Source organism: Biomphalaria glabrata, chromosome 2 (assembly GCF_947242115.1).
Source record: "Biomphalaria glabrata chromosome 2, xgBioGlab47.1, whole genome shotgun sequence".
NCBI lineage: Eukaryota > Metazoa > Mollusca > Gastropoda > Planorbidae > Biomphalaria > Biomphalaria glabrata.
In genome coordinates this window covers 13,671,776-13,685,917 of record NC_074712.1, presented here as the reverse complement: position 1 = coordinate 13,685,917, position 14,142 = coordinate 13,671,776, and the positions used below count along the sequence as shown (strand labels likewise).

Here is a 14,142-nt window from a genome sequence, read left to right as displayed (position 1 = left end):
TTAGCATACATTGTTGCAAAATTTTCATTATATCAATGTAAAAATAGAAAGGAAAGAACAGACTATGTTGGGCAGGTCACCTTGAAAGAATATCAGATAACAGGAGCAAAAACAAAAATGCAGGCGACCCAAAGGCAGACCCCGAATGCGATGCATTGATGATGTAGAAGCAGATCTGCAACAGCTTGGGGTTAGGGCGTGGAGACGAAAGGCCCAGGAGAGATCTGAATGGAAGGATGTGTTGAAGCAGGCCAGAGCCCTCCATGGGCTGTAGCGCCACTGGGATGGATGGATGGAAAAATAGAAAGGAATACTTTTTCTTAACAAATAAATAATTGACCTTTCAGAAGACAACTATCATGCACAATCAATTACTGTTACTACTAATCTATATTATAAATGGAAAAGCCCTCACCTATAACTAATTACTCACACTTGCGGTGGATGAAAAAATAAAATGTAACATGTTGGTTATAACTTACCTAGAACAACTGTCATTGTCACAATCAAACTTACAGCAGTTAAATTTACCAAAAAACAATGTTTTATTTCAAGGCTATATGGTGGGAAGCGTGGTTGAGAAGCTGTGTGCTTGGCTTGACTTGGCTACCTATGAAGGGGGCTCGAGGTTCGACACCGACTCAGGCAGAGTTGTGTTTACTGAGCGCCTGAGGCAGCAGGGAAAAACTTTCTCCTAGATACCCCCCACCCCAACTGTTCCACAACTGAGATTGGACCAAAGCGCTCTGAGCATGCTATTAGCATGAAAGTAGTGCTATATAAAAGCCATAATTTATTTTATTTATTTATATACGGTACCGGTATCAAAAAAAAAAGTGTAAGATTATGCTTCCTTTTACTTTTAAGCACTATCTAAACTCTTTTTATTATGAATTTCATTAGCACTCCTTGGTGTCAAACTTTTATTGTCATATGAATCAGACATTGACTTGTGCGAAAAGTTTTCAGCTCATCATGAAATTAGGTATAACTATCATTGTATGTGTTGAGGGTGGAGAAAAAAAAAAGATAATATAATTCTTGAGTCAAAGAGCGTTGGGACGCCAGAATGATTACAAAAAAAGGGGTTCAGTATTGAAGTTAAAGCACAGTAATTATATGTGACCGAGGGGGGGGGGGGTGTGAGAAAAGTGTGACATTAGAAGCAAAAGTTTGTAAATGGGAGGTCGATATAAGCGGGCCTTTCTAATTCAAAGCATCTTGAGCCTCTCAAGCCCTTGATGATGAATTCAAAGCATCATACTATGTATATCATGGGCCAAAATTCTATTATGGGTGGAGGGAGGTTCAGCCAAAATCGTATGTGAGTATTTGATGCGCAGGATGCGATAATTAAAAAAAAAAAGGGGGGGGGGGGGCTATTGCCAATAAGCATCAGAGAGCCTCTCAAATATTTAAATAAAAAGGTGAAATGCTGAAGAATACTCAGAATGTGTATGTAGGACAATTTTCAAAGTGTAGGGTGGTGGTGGTGTGGGTAATAAACAATAATGGTAATCAAATTCGCTGGCCAAAAAAATACTTGTTTGGGAGCGGCGCTAAAAAGCAGGGGGATAGATATATAATTCACACAAGCCAGAAATGAGTGTGGTTTCAAGCGGGCCGTTCCACTTAAACGTAACATAGGCTTATACTGGAATAAACAGGCCAAAGGGCGAATTTTAATTAAAAGGGCGAAAAAAAATAAGGCAACGTATTATACTCGAATTTACAGGCTGGTCCAATTTAACGTAAAATATAGGCTACTAGAATACGCTGACCAAAAGAATGTATATGTGTGTGGGGGAGGTACTTGTGGGCCTTTTATTATTGTTGTTATAAGTAAGAAAACAAAACAGAAGGAGGTCCAGGGCCAAATAAACAATATATAGCTTTGGAACAAATAAACGAGCGTAGCTGGTGTGTAATGCTTGTCTAATATATAAAGCAAAATGTAAGCCGTCTGTATGTAGGCTACATGGGCGTAGCCAGGATTTTTTTTCGGGGAGGGTTTTGGGGGGGGGGGATCCCCCCCCCCCGACCGACCTCCCCCCCCCTTCCCGCGAAAAAAAAAATATGTGTGTGTGTGTACATAATTAATCTTTATTACATTCTGACCCTTTCGGAAGACGTTTATTGTTTATTGTAGACTTCCCGCCCTTGTTAGCAAGGGGGTCTGGGGGAGTTCGTAGCGCTCCCCCAGCGCGGGGCGAAGCCCCGCCGCCGAGCACTATTGCTGGTATTGAAAGCCAACAAAATGCATATTCTGAGGTATCTACAGTGCATTATCTTGCTATTAAAAGTTTTATTTCAAAAACCTAATGTGCTATTCTTACTGACTTAGACCCTCTCGCGCCGTTCGGCGCATTTTCCGGCAAGCTGTTTCCGCAACTCTTATTTTGCGTAATTCATTTTGTCGGAAAACATGTCCCGCAAAACCTCATGCGACGCTCTGTCACAACCTTACTAAGGATTCGACTCCCAGTTCGGCATATGATTTCTTTGATTTAGACCCGATCTCTATGACTGACTCCTAAAATTTGTCTTAGCCATATTTGTTGAGACACATTTAATGATTTTCAATTTCGGCAGAAGACTATTCACACTTAATTAATGGAGCCCAAGCCACTGGTAGAAATTTGTAACCTTTCTTGACTACGCTCTTGGAATTACATGCCTGTATTTCGCTTTAGATTTTATATCGAAAAGGAAAGTTTTTTTCGTCAAATCATCTGTTGAGGTGTTTTAAACTAAAAAATCTCTTTTTTTTTTTTTTTGTTTTGTTTTTAGTTCAAAACCCCATTTAGCTACGATCATAGAATTTGGTGACTGTAGTTTGCTTTAAAATAATATTGAAGAGAGAGGTTTTCAACTCTAAACGCTATGTAGGGGAATTTTAAACTCAAAACCATCTGGAGGGGTTTTAAACTTTAAAGAATAAGCCATCTGGAGGAGGGGGATTTAAACTCAAAACCCCTTTGGCTACGCTCATAGATTTTATAGTGTGTAATTTGCTTTTTTTTTATATTGAAGAGGTACTTTTTAGCTTCAAACCCCAACTGAAAGGGGGAGGGGGATTAAACTCAAAACCCATTTGGCTACGCTCATAGAATTTTGAGTGTGTAATTGGCTTTTTTTATATTGAAGATTGAAAATATCGTAAATTTTGGATGGGGTTTTAAAATCAAAATCTTCCTCAACTGTGCTGTTGGAATTTGGGGATTGTTGTTGGCATTTTTTTTTTTGTTTTTTTTTTATAGAAGAGGGGGTTTAACTGCAAAAACCTCTGGTAGGGGATTTAAAATTCAAACCCCCCTGGTAGAGGGATTTGTATCTCAAAACCCCCTTATGGGGTTTTTAAAATCTCAAAACCCCCTGGTAGAGGGTTTTTAACTCAAAACTGCCTCGGCTGTGCTGTGGTAAGTGATGATTTAGTATTAAAATCTCACCTAAAATAAACAAAATGTAAGCAAAAATCAGTCACTTAATTCCGTCCCCCCCCCCCAGCGGGGGGGGGGGGATTTGAACCCCAAGAACCCCCCCTGGCTACGCCCATGGTAGGCTATGTATATTTATAGAAAACAAAACCATTTGACCGATCATGATGAAATTTGGGATGAATTTTTCTTATGTTCCCTCCATGGGCGTAGCCAGGGGGGGTTTTTGGGGTTCAAACCCCCCCCCCCCCCGAAATGAAATCCCCCCCCGGGGGGGGGGGGGAATCGGAATTTAGTAAATGATTTTTTTGCTTTGATTTTGTTTATTTTAGGTGAGATTTTAATACTAAACCATCACTTGCCCCAGCACAACCAATGGGGGTTTTATTTTAAAACCCCCTACCAGGGGGTTTTGAGTTTAAAACCCCCTACCAGGGGGGTTCGAGTTTAAAAACCCCTACCAGGAGTTTTGAGTTTAAAACCCCCTACCAGGGGTTTTTAGTTTTAAACCGCTTACTTGGGGTTTTTGCTGTTAATTCCCCCTCTTCTATAAAACAAAACAAAAAAAAATGCAAACGAAAATCCCCTAATTCCAAGAGCACAGTTAAGGAAGATTTTGATTTTAAAACCCCCTCCAAAAATTTACGATAAACCCCCTCTTCAATATAAAAAAAAAAGCTAATTAGGCACTCAAAATGTTATCAGCGTAGCTAAATGGGTTTTGACATAGTTTTGAGTTTAAACCCCACTTCAGCGGGGTTTGAAAGTAAAAAATACCTCTTTAATAATAAAAACAAAACAAATTATACACTCAAAATGTTATGAGTGTAGTCAAATGGGTTTTAAGTTTAAATTCCCCTCCAGTGGAGTTTGAAGCTAAAAAGTACCTCTTCAATATAAATAAAAGCAAATTACTCACTCTAAAATCTATGAGCGCAGGCAAAGGGGTTTTGAGTTTAAACCCCCCGCTAGGGGGGTTTGAGGCTAAAAAATACATCTTCAGTGTAAAAAAATAGCAAATTACGAACTCAAAAAGCTATGAGCGTTGCCAAAAGAATTTGAGTTTAAACCCCCATTCAGAGGGGTTTAATGCTAAAAAAAAATACCTCTTCAATATAAAAAAAAAGCAAATTACACACTAAAATTATTTGAGCGTAGCCAATCCAATCGGGGGTTTTGAGTTTAAACCCCTCTTCTACAGATGGAAATTGTTTAAAGTTTAAAACCCCTCCAGATGGTTTTGAGTTTAAGATCCCCCTACAGAGCATTTTGAGTTGGAAAACCCCCAACAGATGATTTTGACGATAAAACTTCTCTTTTCGATATAAAATCTAAAGCAAACTACAGTCACTTAATTCCAAGAGCGTATTCAAGAGAGGTTGCACATTTTTACCAGTGGCAGGGTTCCCTTAATAAACTGCAGTGAATAGTAATCTGCCGAAATTGAAAAACACTAAATGTGGCTCAACAAAGATGGTCAAGACATATTTTAGGAGTCAGTTATAGAGATCGGGTTTAAATCAAGGAAATCCTATGCCGAACTGGGAGTCGACCCTTTAGTAAGATTGTGAGAGAGCGACGCATGAGGTTTGCGGGACATGTTCTCCGACAAAATGAATTACGCATAAGAAGAGTTGCAATGATATCCTAGTACAACTTGACGCCCTTATTCATTGAGGTCCTCATGGCAGGTGGGAAGAGGCTTCACACATTACCAGTGACAGATTTTTATGGAAATAGCTTGACGTCTAATGCTCCGAACAGCGCGGTAGGGTCTAAGTCAGTAAGAATAGCACATTAGGTTTTTGAAATAAAACTTTTTAATAGCAGGAAAATGCACTGTAGATACCTCAGAATATGCATTTTGTTGGCTTTCAATATCAGAAATAGTGCTTGGCGGCGGGGCTTCGCCCCGCGCTAAGGGAGCTCCTAGCGCTCCCCCAGACCCCATTGCTAGTAATGGCTGGGAATCTACAATTTTATGGAAATAGCTTGACGGCAAATGCGCCAAACGTCGCGGGGGGGGGGGGGGGGTCTAAGACAGTAAGAATAGCACATTAGGTATTTGAAATAAAACCTTTTAATAGCAGGAAAATGCACTGTAGATACCTCAGAATATGCATTTTGTTGGCTTTCAATATCAGAAATAGTGCTTGGCGGCGGGGCTTCTCCCCGCGCTGGGGGAGCTCCTAGCGCTCCACCAGACCCCCTTGCTAGTATTGGCGGGGAATCTACAATTTTTCCGCTAACTCATGGAAGAACCTATTCTAGGGCACACTAAACGTCTTCCGAAAGAATGAAGGGTCAGAATGCAATAAAGATTATGTACAAACACACACATAAATACATATAAAAAAAAATTCGCGGGGGGGGGGGGGGGTAAAAAAAATCCCCCCCCCCCCAAAACCCCCCCCGAAAAAAAATCCTGGCTACGCCCATGGTTCCCTCCACACCCTAAATTAATAATAATTCCTAAATTATTTTTTGTTTGTTTGAATAGACTGCTAAAAATATCAAACTAGATCATGGAATCTAGGTGCAAAAAATAACTAATAGGCCTAATTAAAAACGTTTAATCAAATTCATAAAATTCTATTGGTCTATCTTGTCCGGCTCCATACATTGAGAGTGCGAGGTCTTCTCAGGGCCCAACATAGGGCCTACTGATAGGTGCTCAAAATAATTCCTGTTTCATTTACTTGATTTTGACCTTCACCCATATCCTTTAGTCTGTTTACCTGTTGGAGCACCACATATATATTTTTTTGTTACCGTCTTTCTCAATTCCTGCCTTTTGCCAAGGAAAGAATTTCTTTCCCATCGTTTTCTCTGTTTGCCTCTTCCTCTTTTCCTGGTACTGTTCACTGAGGGAAGGTCTTTACGAGCCCTGAGAACCTAGTCATATGGCCATAGTCTCCTTTTTTTTTAAACAGTAGTTAGCGGATCATCATGGGATTCAATAGCTGTATTACTCCTGTTTCTAATCTCTTCATTTGTGATACGGTCTTTGTAAGTCTTGATACCTTATAAGAGCTTTCTGTAGCATCTTAATTCCATTTCTAGGATCTTCCCCTCTAAATCTGCATTTAGCGTCCAAGATTCACAAGCATATATAAGAAGTAGCCGTCAATCTAATTTTAGTGTCGAGGGCTATGCCTTTGTCTTTCCATGTTGTTTTGTTTTGCAAGTGCTGCTGTGGACTGTGCAATTATGGCCAGTAGATCAGGTTTGATTCCTTCATCTGAGACGATGTTTTAATGTAAAACATTTTTCCATAACTTAATAACTCTAGAAGCAAGACTGTGATGAGTACTTGCAAAACCTTATATTGTGTGAGCAAAAATATATACAAATTGTTTGTAATAAAAACTTTTAGCTTGCAATGTTGTTATCTATGAGAATTTTAAAAAATTACTATTAAATATAAGTATCACAATGTTAACCATCCTGAAAATTAAAACAAAATAAATCATAATGAAAAATTGTTTTATTCATCAGGAAAGAATTTGACTTGACATTAGATTTATTTACATTAACTTTGTCAAACAATGAATGCCACCAACACTCATACTGACCAAAAAAAACAACACATTTTGAAACAATTGATAATAATAATTTATAGGGTGTCAATAAGAGCGTCATTCTTTTATTGGAACACATTAATATCAAGAAAGATGTCATTTTTAAAATTTATTTTATAATTGGTAAAAGGTTTATGCTATTTCTTTACATTCTTAAACAAAACTAAAAGAAATTGAGTTTAAAAAAAAAAAGTTATAAAACAAAGAATTTTATACCTTAAAATTACAGACATTCCATCAAAGCAGAAGATAAATTGAACTGTCCCCACAGTTGGAGATGCCTAATTGACAGGTTTTAATCTCATACTATTTATAAAATTAAGCTTTGTAAGTAATAGCACACTCCTAGGTTTCAAAGTATGGATGTTTCAATCACAGCCTCCACAGCATAATGTTTTTTAAAGACAAAACAAGCAACACAGAACAGAACCTGATGTTACACAGTAAGGAAGCTTACAAATCACAGTAGTTGTGTTCTAGCAACATGCACCATACAACCCAGCACACAACAAGAGTACAGCACAGCTGGCCAGGTCACACAGTGTACAATGAATTATGTTTACGAGGGGTCATTGAATAAATTAACTAAGTACATTCTACACAAAGCACCACAAACTGAAAAGCAGGTAAATAAATTATTTGTATATACTAAATGTATCTATATAAATAAAAAAAAAATATTTTTAAATATGGGTCATTTATATCCACTTCTCTACAGAAAAAAAAGTTTACTATTATATAAAATGGCTGGTGCACAAGTCTTCTAATCTTAATACTCAAGTTAAATATAAATGTTATGATTTGAAAGACTATTTTAATTAACCTGTGAAAAAAAAAATCAACTATTTAACTGTTCAACCTGAACAAAATATTTATGCATTGGCTAGTCACATAATATATACAACTTAAAAATACCTTATCAATTGGGTCTTTTTATTTTGAGGGGGGTGTGTGTGTGTGTGTGTGTCGTTCCTAACACAAATGATCAAATATAACATCTCATGTGGACTATATACTAATGAATTAATATATGCCTTAGGTTTTTCAGTTTAATTTCTCTTAGCATTCTAAAGGTGTTTTGGACACAGAAGTACTACTTTTTTTTTTCATGTTAGATGAGATATCAGGTACCTATAACAGAAGATAGTGAAAATAGTAATTTCAAGCCATGTGCTTCAAGTGCATGACTAATTAGCTATCAGTGTCGTTTGACTCAATAAACCTCTTAAGGTAGATACCTGGTAAGTGATATTAATTAAGTAAATGACATAAAAAAATACACAGTTACCGGTACTTGTATATTAAGGCAACACCATACTAAATTTTTAAAACTTACTTATTATTTTTGTTGTTAATGTAAATCAAAGGTTTTTATTTCTTTTCAAGCCATGAGCCCCATTTTAAAGTGACATGCTACCTAAATAAGTTTAAAAGAACTTCACAAAGATGGGTAGAGAGCTATTAGTGTAGATGATTTCTGGCAATGGGATATGATTGAAAGCATTTTCTAACCTTCAATTAATTTTCTAAATATTTCAATGTTTCATTAAGTTAATTTCTCAGAATTGAATAGTGCAATGACATCCTTACAGTTATTTATCACATAAACAATCGTAATCTTGACGAATGACTATTGCATCAAAATAATAACTACTGGTATTGGAAGAGAAAAAAAGGAAAGATTTAGTGTAATATACTTCGTCTTTTATAAACAGTTATCTCTGTCTAACAGTGCTTAATTTTATTATCAACAACTTGGTATTCGTGTTACTGTTATTATTTCAATACAGTTGATTATTTTAAGATACACTTATTCCTGTGTTACTACCTTATTGATGCCCATTAAGTATAATAAGTTGAATATAGAATTATGTGTGAGCATGTAGGATTGCAATATTAAGGCAATGAAATGAAAGAATCTCTTCAAGCAAGTATAGTCAGCTGCATAGAATGTCTTTCCTACTCCTGAGCTTCGTTGGCTTCTTGACATTCACAGGAGGTCATCAGCACGGAGATGGGGCTCTCTAGAGCATTTGGAGAGAAAGCTGTTAACACAACCCAGAAATAGTAGGAAAAAAAATAACAAAGACATCCTTCAAAGATCTATAGTATGTGGCCACAAAGTATTGCTCCATGGTATGCTACCCCCCATTGAAAGAACTTCTCCACGAATGTATAGTCTAAACTGCTCCTTAGAGAACTGATGAATCTACTCTGCTCCAAGGATGAAAGCTGAAGACTGATTTTACTGCTCAATATTAATAATATGCATGTGAAAGAATCGGTTTCCATCATCTGAACTCATAAACACCTGTATTTCTTTCAGGTATGTGCTGTAGTGTCAGGGACTGAAACCTGTGAAAGGAATAATAAGACATTTAGCTGAGAGAGAAAGTACGGTATAACATGAAACTAACGTTTATAACTTTATGACAACTCAGAACTAAATATGCGCTATGTTGTGTCTTTGCTTATTAAGTTTTAAATGTTTCTTGAAACAAACAAAAAAATGTTTTATCACGTCTCAAGCAAGGTGGCAGCCACAAGATGAAGGCAATGGTTTAAAGAGGATTGTTGTGATAATGGTCCAAATTAGTTACATGATTAGAGGGTTATTTCACTTATCTAGCAGTGACATCTACATACAAAATTATGCTTATTCAATGTTTAATATATTTTGGATATTCCTCAGGAAAGATGACTTTTACCTTTCAGTTCTTGAATAGGAAAGCTGTGGGTTCAAATTAGGGACCATCATAACTGAATAGCATACCATATGACCAGGCATCCATTCAATATGTAAATTGATTCTCTATTTATTAATAAAAACTGTACTGTATAATTAACATTGTTTTATTCAAGGATAGTATCACTTCAATTTCTTAGGTCAAAATTGGTATAGTTTATAGGGCATAATAATATCACTAGACAGATTTTTAAAATACAATTTTACATTTCTGAATGTTTGTGGTAGTAGTAGCCTTCTATCGTAGCAGTAGACTTCTGAAAGCATATGTAGTAAAAGCCAGCAAAAGAGGCTCCATTGATGTCCTTGATAGTGTGGTCTGGAACAATGAACTGTTCCTGAATAAAACATAAACATAATCAGAGCAGTTCAAATATCAAGACAGTTTATTCATTTATCAAACATTTTACAAGTAGCATTTTATTTAGGAAAATATTTCTTTTAACATTGGTGAGAACCTTTAATGCATTTTATAACTGGCTACTTACTCATTAGCAAAATTTAAAATTGAATTTTAATGGAATATCACTATCTCATTTAGCTCCCCTGGTATGTTTAGATCTTTAAACTAATAGCTAATTCAATTTTACCAATCTAACTTTAGAAATAAAATCATCAAATGAAAAAGAAATTTTCAGATTAAAAGAGAGCTACTAGACAATAAATATGTTAAATATAGGTTACCTTCCACCTCATATAGACAAAGTCTGAAGCTCTCAATGCATCATAGTCAAAATTATCAGCATTGAAATTCTTCACACAATTCATAAAAGAAGTAAATTTACCCTAAAAGTAGAGAATAAAATGATTTTACACCTATACTCATAGATGATAATTAGAAATATACAAAATATTTTCAATGTTATCAAAACCTCTTCCGACTTTTGGAAAATATTATTGAAATATAAATATTTTTATCTTCACAACAAAAACCAAATACTGATTTTATGTTAATTTATAATAAAAGACAAGACTTTCATAATAATGAACAAATGTTTCACAGTAGGTCTTTTAATAATACTAACAGCATGTTGCCAAACCCAAAGTAATATATAAACTTGGTTTTCTGAGAATGAGGGTTTAGATTCATCAGAGATATGCTGTAAAATATTTGCTACAGTTTGGCTCAGGAAAAGAGTGTTAAGAGAGTTTGTTTGACATGTGTCAGGGGGGGGGGGGGGGGAATAGCAAGAGTGAATATGTTACTTTGATATTTTGGTATGATAGTTATATCCTCCTTGTTTATGTACTCCCAGGTTAGGGTCTTGCACATGTTATGAACTGAATGATTTAGTCTTCGTTGAATGTGCGAGAGAATGTGTTAGTCAGTGAGGTACTGTTCCCGGTCTAGGAAGGTTGGAAGGTTGCTTCCTGGACTGGTGGTTGTTTATTAATATTAATATTTATTGTGTATTATTTGTGCTCAATTTGATATTAAAGTATCATTGTTATTCATGGATCTGGAGTTGAAGTGTATTTAGTAATAGTTGTTCTTAATTGTGATAATTGTAAGTAACCCCTAATGAGCCAAGCAAAGTAAGAAAAAGGAACCCAACAACATGTTTCGATCTTCCTTAAGAAATCAAGATTATTATGTCCTAGCCCAAACCTCCTAAAAGACTTCAAAGGATGGTAGTAGGCAGGGTTGAACCTGTGACCATCGAGACAACTGTTCAGAGTTCCTAACATGACCAGGCAGCCATCCATTTAAAAACATTAATACAAAATTTCATTGTATCAAAAAACATTTACATACATTATATCTAACTCTGCAGTCAAATCATTATTTATCCATTGATAATCATTTATAATTGCCCTGTCATGTCCATACTATTGGCAATTGTGGTCGAGAGGCCAAGTGCACTTGAACTTGGCTACCTAGAAGGGGGCTCGAGGTTCGACGCCTGACTCGGGCAGAGTTGTGTTTACTGAGCGCCTAAAGGCAGCACAGAAAACCAACTCCTAGATACCCCCTCCCCTACAGTGGTCCACAAATGAGATTGGACCAAAAGCGCTCTGAGCATGCTATAAGCATGAAAGTAGCGCTATATAAAAGCTATAATAATAATAATAATCAAAAACCTCTGTCATTTTTAAGTCACTGCACCCAAAACATAGACAGTGTACCTAACAAAGTGAAAAAGTAAATTTAACTTAGCAAGCTGTACAAAGGTTTATACTAGCATGACTCCTACCTTTGTTTGCATTGTTGTTTTTCTTAGCGTTTTTGTGGGGGGGGGAGTAAGTTAATGACCATTTATAGCTTTTTGTATTAAGATCTAGACAGTATGTATAGCTTTTTTGTTCCCAAAGAGATTTTATAAAATGGAAACTAGATCTACAGATTTAAAACAAAATGCTAGTAGTGATGAATTTAAACTCTATATACTCCTCCTAAGAAATTTGAAATCTTTTTACATCAACTTACTCTGGCTGTATGGCAAAACGTTTGTACATGTTATTTCCCCCACACCCAATCTTGGATAGAGCTGAAATTTTGCACAATTATTTCTTTTACCTGACAAAATAAGAATCAATAAAAAATTAACCACTTACTTAACTAACTTTTTGGTAATTAATTATTTTGTTTGAATGGTATTTTGAACAAGAGAAAGAAATCATACTTGACAGATGTGGTGGTTATAAGTTAAATCTACATAGTATACTTAAATACATTGTATATAATATAAACCAGCGATGCCCAAACTACGGCCCACGGGCTGAAGACGTGCTTCTATCCGGCCTGCCGAAACATTGGAAAAAAAAAAGTAAAAAAAAAAGTAAAAAATTAGAATGTTGAAAAAATATTCTCTTTAAGTTAGGATTCTCACTCATTCTTTGATGGATTCATCTTTATGCTTGGTATTCTAATATTCATAGTCTATATTTTTTTATTGTAAGAACACAAGTGTTGTTTTTTTTTCAATGGCGATAAAATTTGACAGTTATTTTTAATTCTTGGAAAATTCCGCTATTGTCTTGAGCTAGCCGTGTCCTTGACACCTTGTGTGTGCAACACAGAGCATCATTGATACATCATTTTGGGTCGTCTTCTTTCGATATCAAAGCGATTGGTACCGTATTGTTTAATGTTTGTGATTTCATGAAATGGGAGAGCCAAAGAAACGAAAAGTGGACTCTGAATGTAGAAACTTTCAGGAAAAGTGGACAGATCTTTACTTTTTTGTGGAATATGATGGTGAGCCAACATGTTTGATTTGTAAAGAAAGGGTGGCTGTTTTTAAAGAACATAACATTAAATGCATTATGAAGCCAAACACAGAAACACATATGGTGGCATTCTTGGTTTGAGCCGCAAAGACAAGATTGTTAAGTTACTACTAGAGATTGGGGGATTGACAAGAATATTTAACAAAAAGAGACACAAAAATGAGTCGGCGATAAGGGCCAGCTACTGAGTTGCTCACATCTTAAGTAGTGCAATGAAGCCTTTTTCTGATGGCGAATGTGTAAAAAAGTGCTTGCTAGCAGTGATGGAAGAAATGTGTAATGAAAAGAAGAATGCAGTAGAAGCTGTCAGCCTTTCTGGCATGACAATTACAAGGCAAGTGGAAGATATGGGTGAAAATCTCCATTCACAATTCAAAGACAGAGCTGCAGAATTCGAAATGTTTTCTATTGCCGCTGATGAGTCCAGTGACATAACTGATACCGCGCAACTCTTGGTATTTATTCGCAGTGCAATCAGCAATTTTGATATAACAAGAGGAGTTAGCAGCTATTGGGAGCATGCATAGGACTACAACTGGAGAAGACATGTTCAAAGAAGTGTCAACCATCATAGAGGACCTTGCTCTTCTTTGGAATAAGTTGGAGTGACTATTGATGGCGCTAGAAAGATGGTTAGATTATACAGCGGACTGACAACAAGAGTTGTTAAAAAAGTTGTTGAGTCAAATAAAACTTAACCCCTGCGGCTTCACTGCATCATTTACCAACAAAATCTCTGTGGAAAGGTTTCATCAAATCAATGAACGTTGATTTACAGAACTTTCAAAGATTTTCTGTCAGAAATAGAGTCCGAATATGAAGACGTTCTATTTCGCAGTGAAGGGGGAGGGGGGACCACTAGTTAAGTCTAGGAAAGGTATTAAAACATGTTTTTTATTTGAGACACAAAATTGAAATATTTATGACGGAAAAATCAAAACAAGTGCCACAACTGAAAGACCCTTCATGGTCGTGGCATTATACTGTTTTATGCGACATCACATCACATCTAAATGAACTCAACACCAAACTACAAGGAGAAGACAAATTGATTTCGCATGTGTATGCAGACATAAGCGCTTTCCAAGCAAAATTGCAACTCTTCATTCAACAGGCGAAAAAGGAGCATCTTGACCACTTCTCAACC

General features: G+C 36.2%; 3 protein-coding genes across 4 annotated transcripts in view; 1 reads left to right on the top strand and 2 right to left on the bottom strand.

Annotated features, from left to right (window-relative positions):
• Window positions 1-14,142, bottom strand: part of LOC106069139 (G patch domain and ankyrin repeat-containing protein 1 homolog) — a 153,598-nt gene that overhangs the window by 132,824 nt on the left and 6,632 nt on the right. The window lies entirely within an intron of this gene.
• The window catches only part of LOC106078240 (ATP synthase mitochondrial F1 complex assembly factor 2-like), a 19,451-nt gene continuing 10,885 nt past the window's right edge, over window positions 5,577-14,142 (top strand). The window contains exon 1 of the mRNA XM_056019226.1: window positions 5,577-5,584. The gene's annotated coding sequence lies outside the window, so the exon portion shown is untranslated. The remainder of the gene's footprint in view (window positions 5,585-14,142) is intronic.
• LOC106078573 (glucose-induced degradation protein 4 homolog) overlaps window positions 6,907-14,142 on the bottom strand; it is a 10,714-nt gene continuing 3,478 nt past the window's right edge. For both annotated transcript variants that reach the window (XM_056019228.1, XM_056019227.1), the window contains 3 exons: window positions 10,449-10,550; window positions 9,972-10,102; window positions 6,907-9,373 (listed from right to left, as the gene is read on the bottom strand). In XM_056019228.1, the coding sequence (XP_055875203.1) occupies window positions 9,310-9,373; window positions 9,972-10,102; window positions 10,449-10,550 (297 nt within the window). In that variant the 3' untranslated portion in view covers window positions 6,907-9,309. The remainder of the gene's footprint in view (window positions 9,374-9,971; window positions 10,103-10,448; window positions 10,551-14,142) is intronic.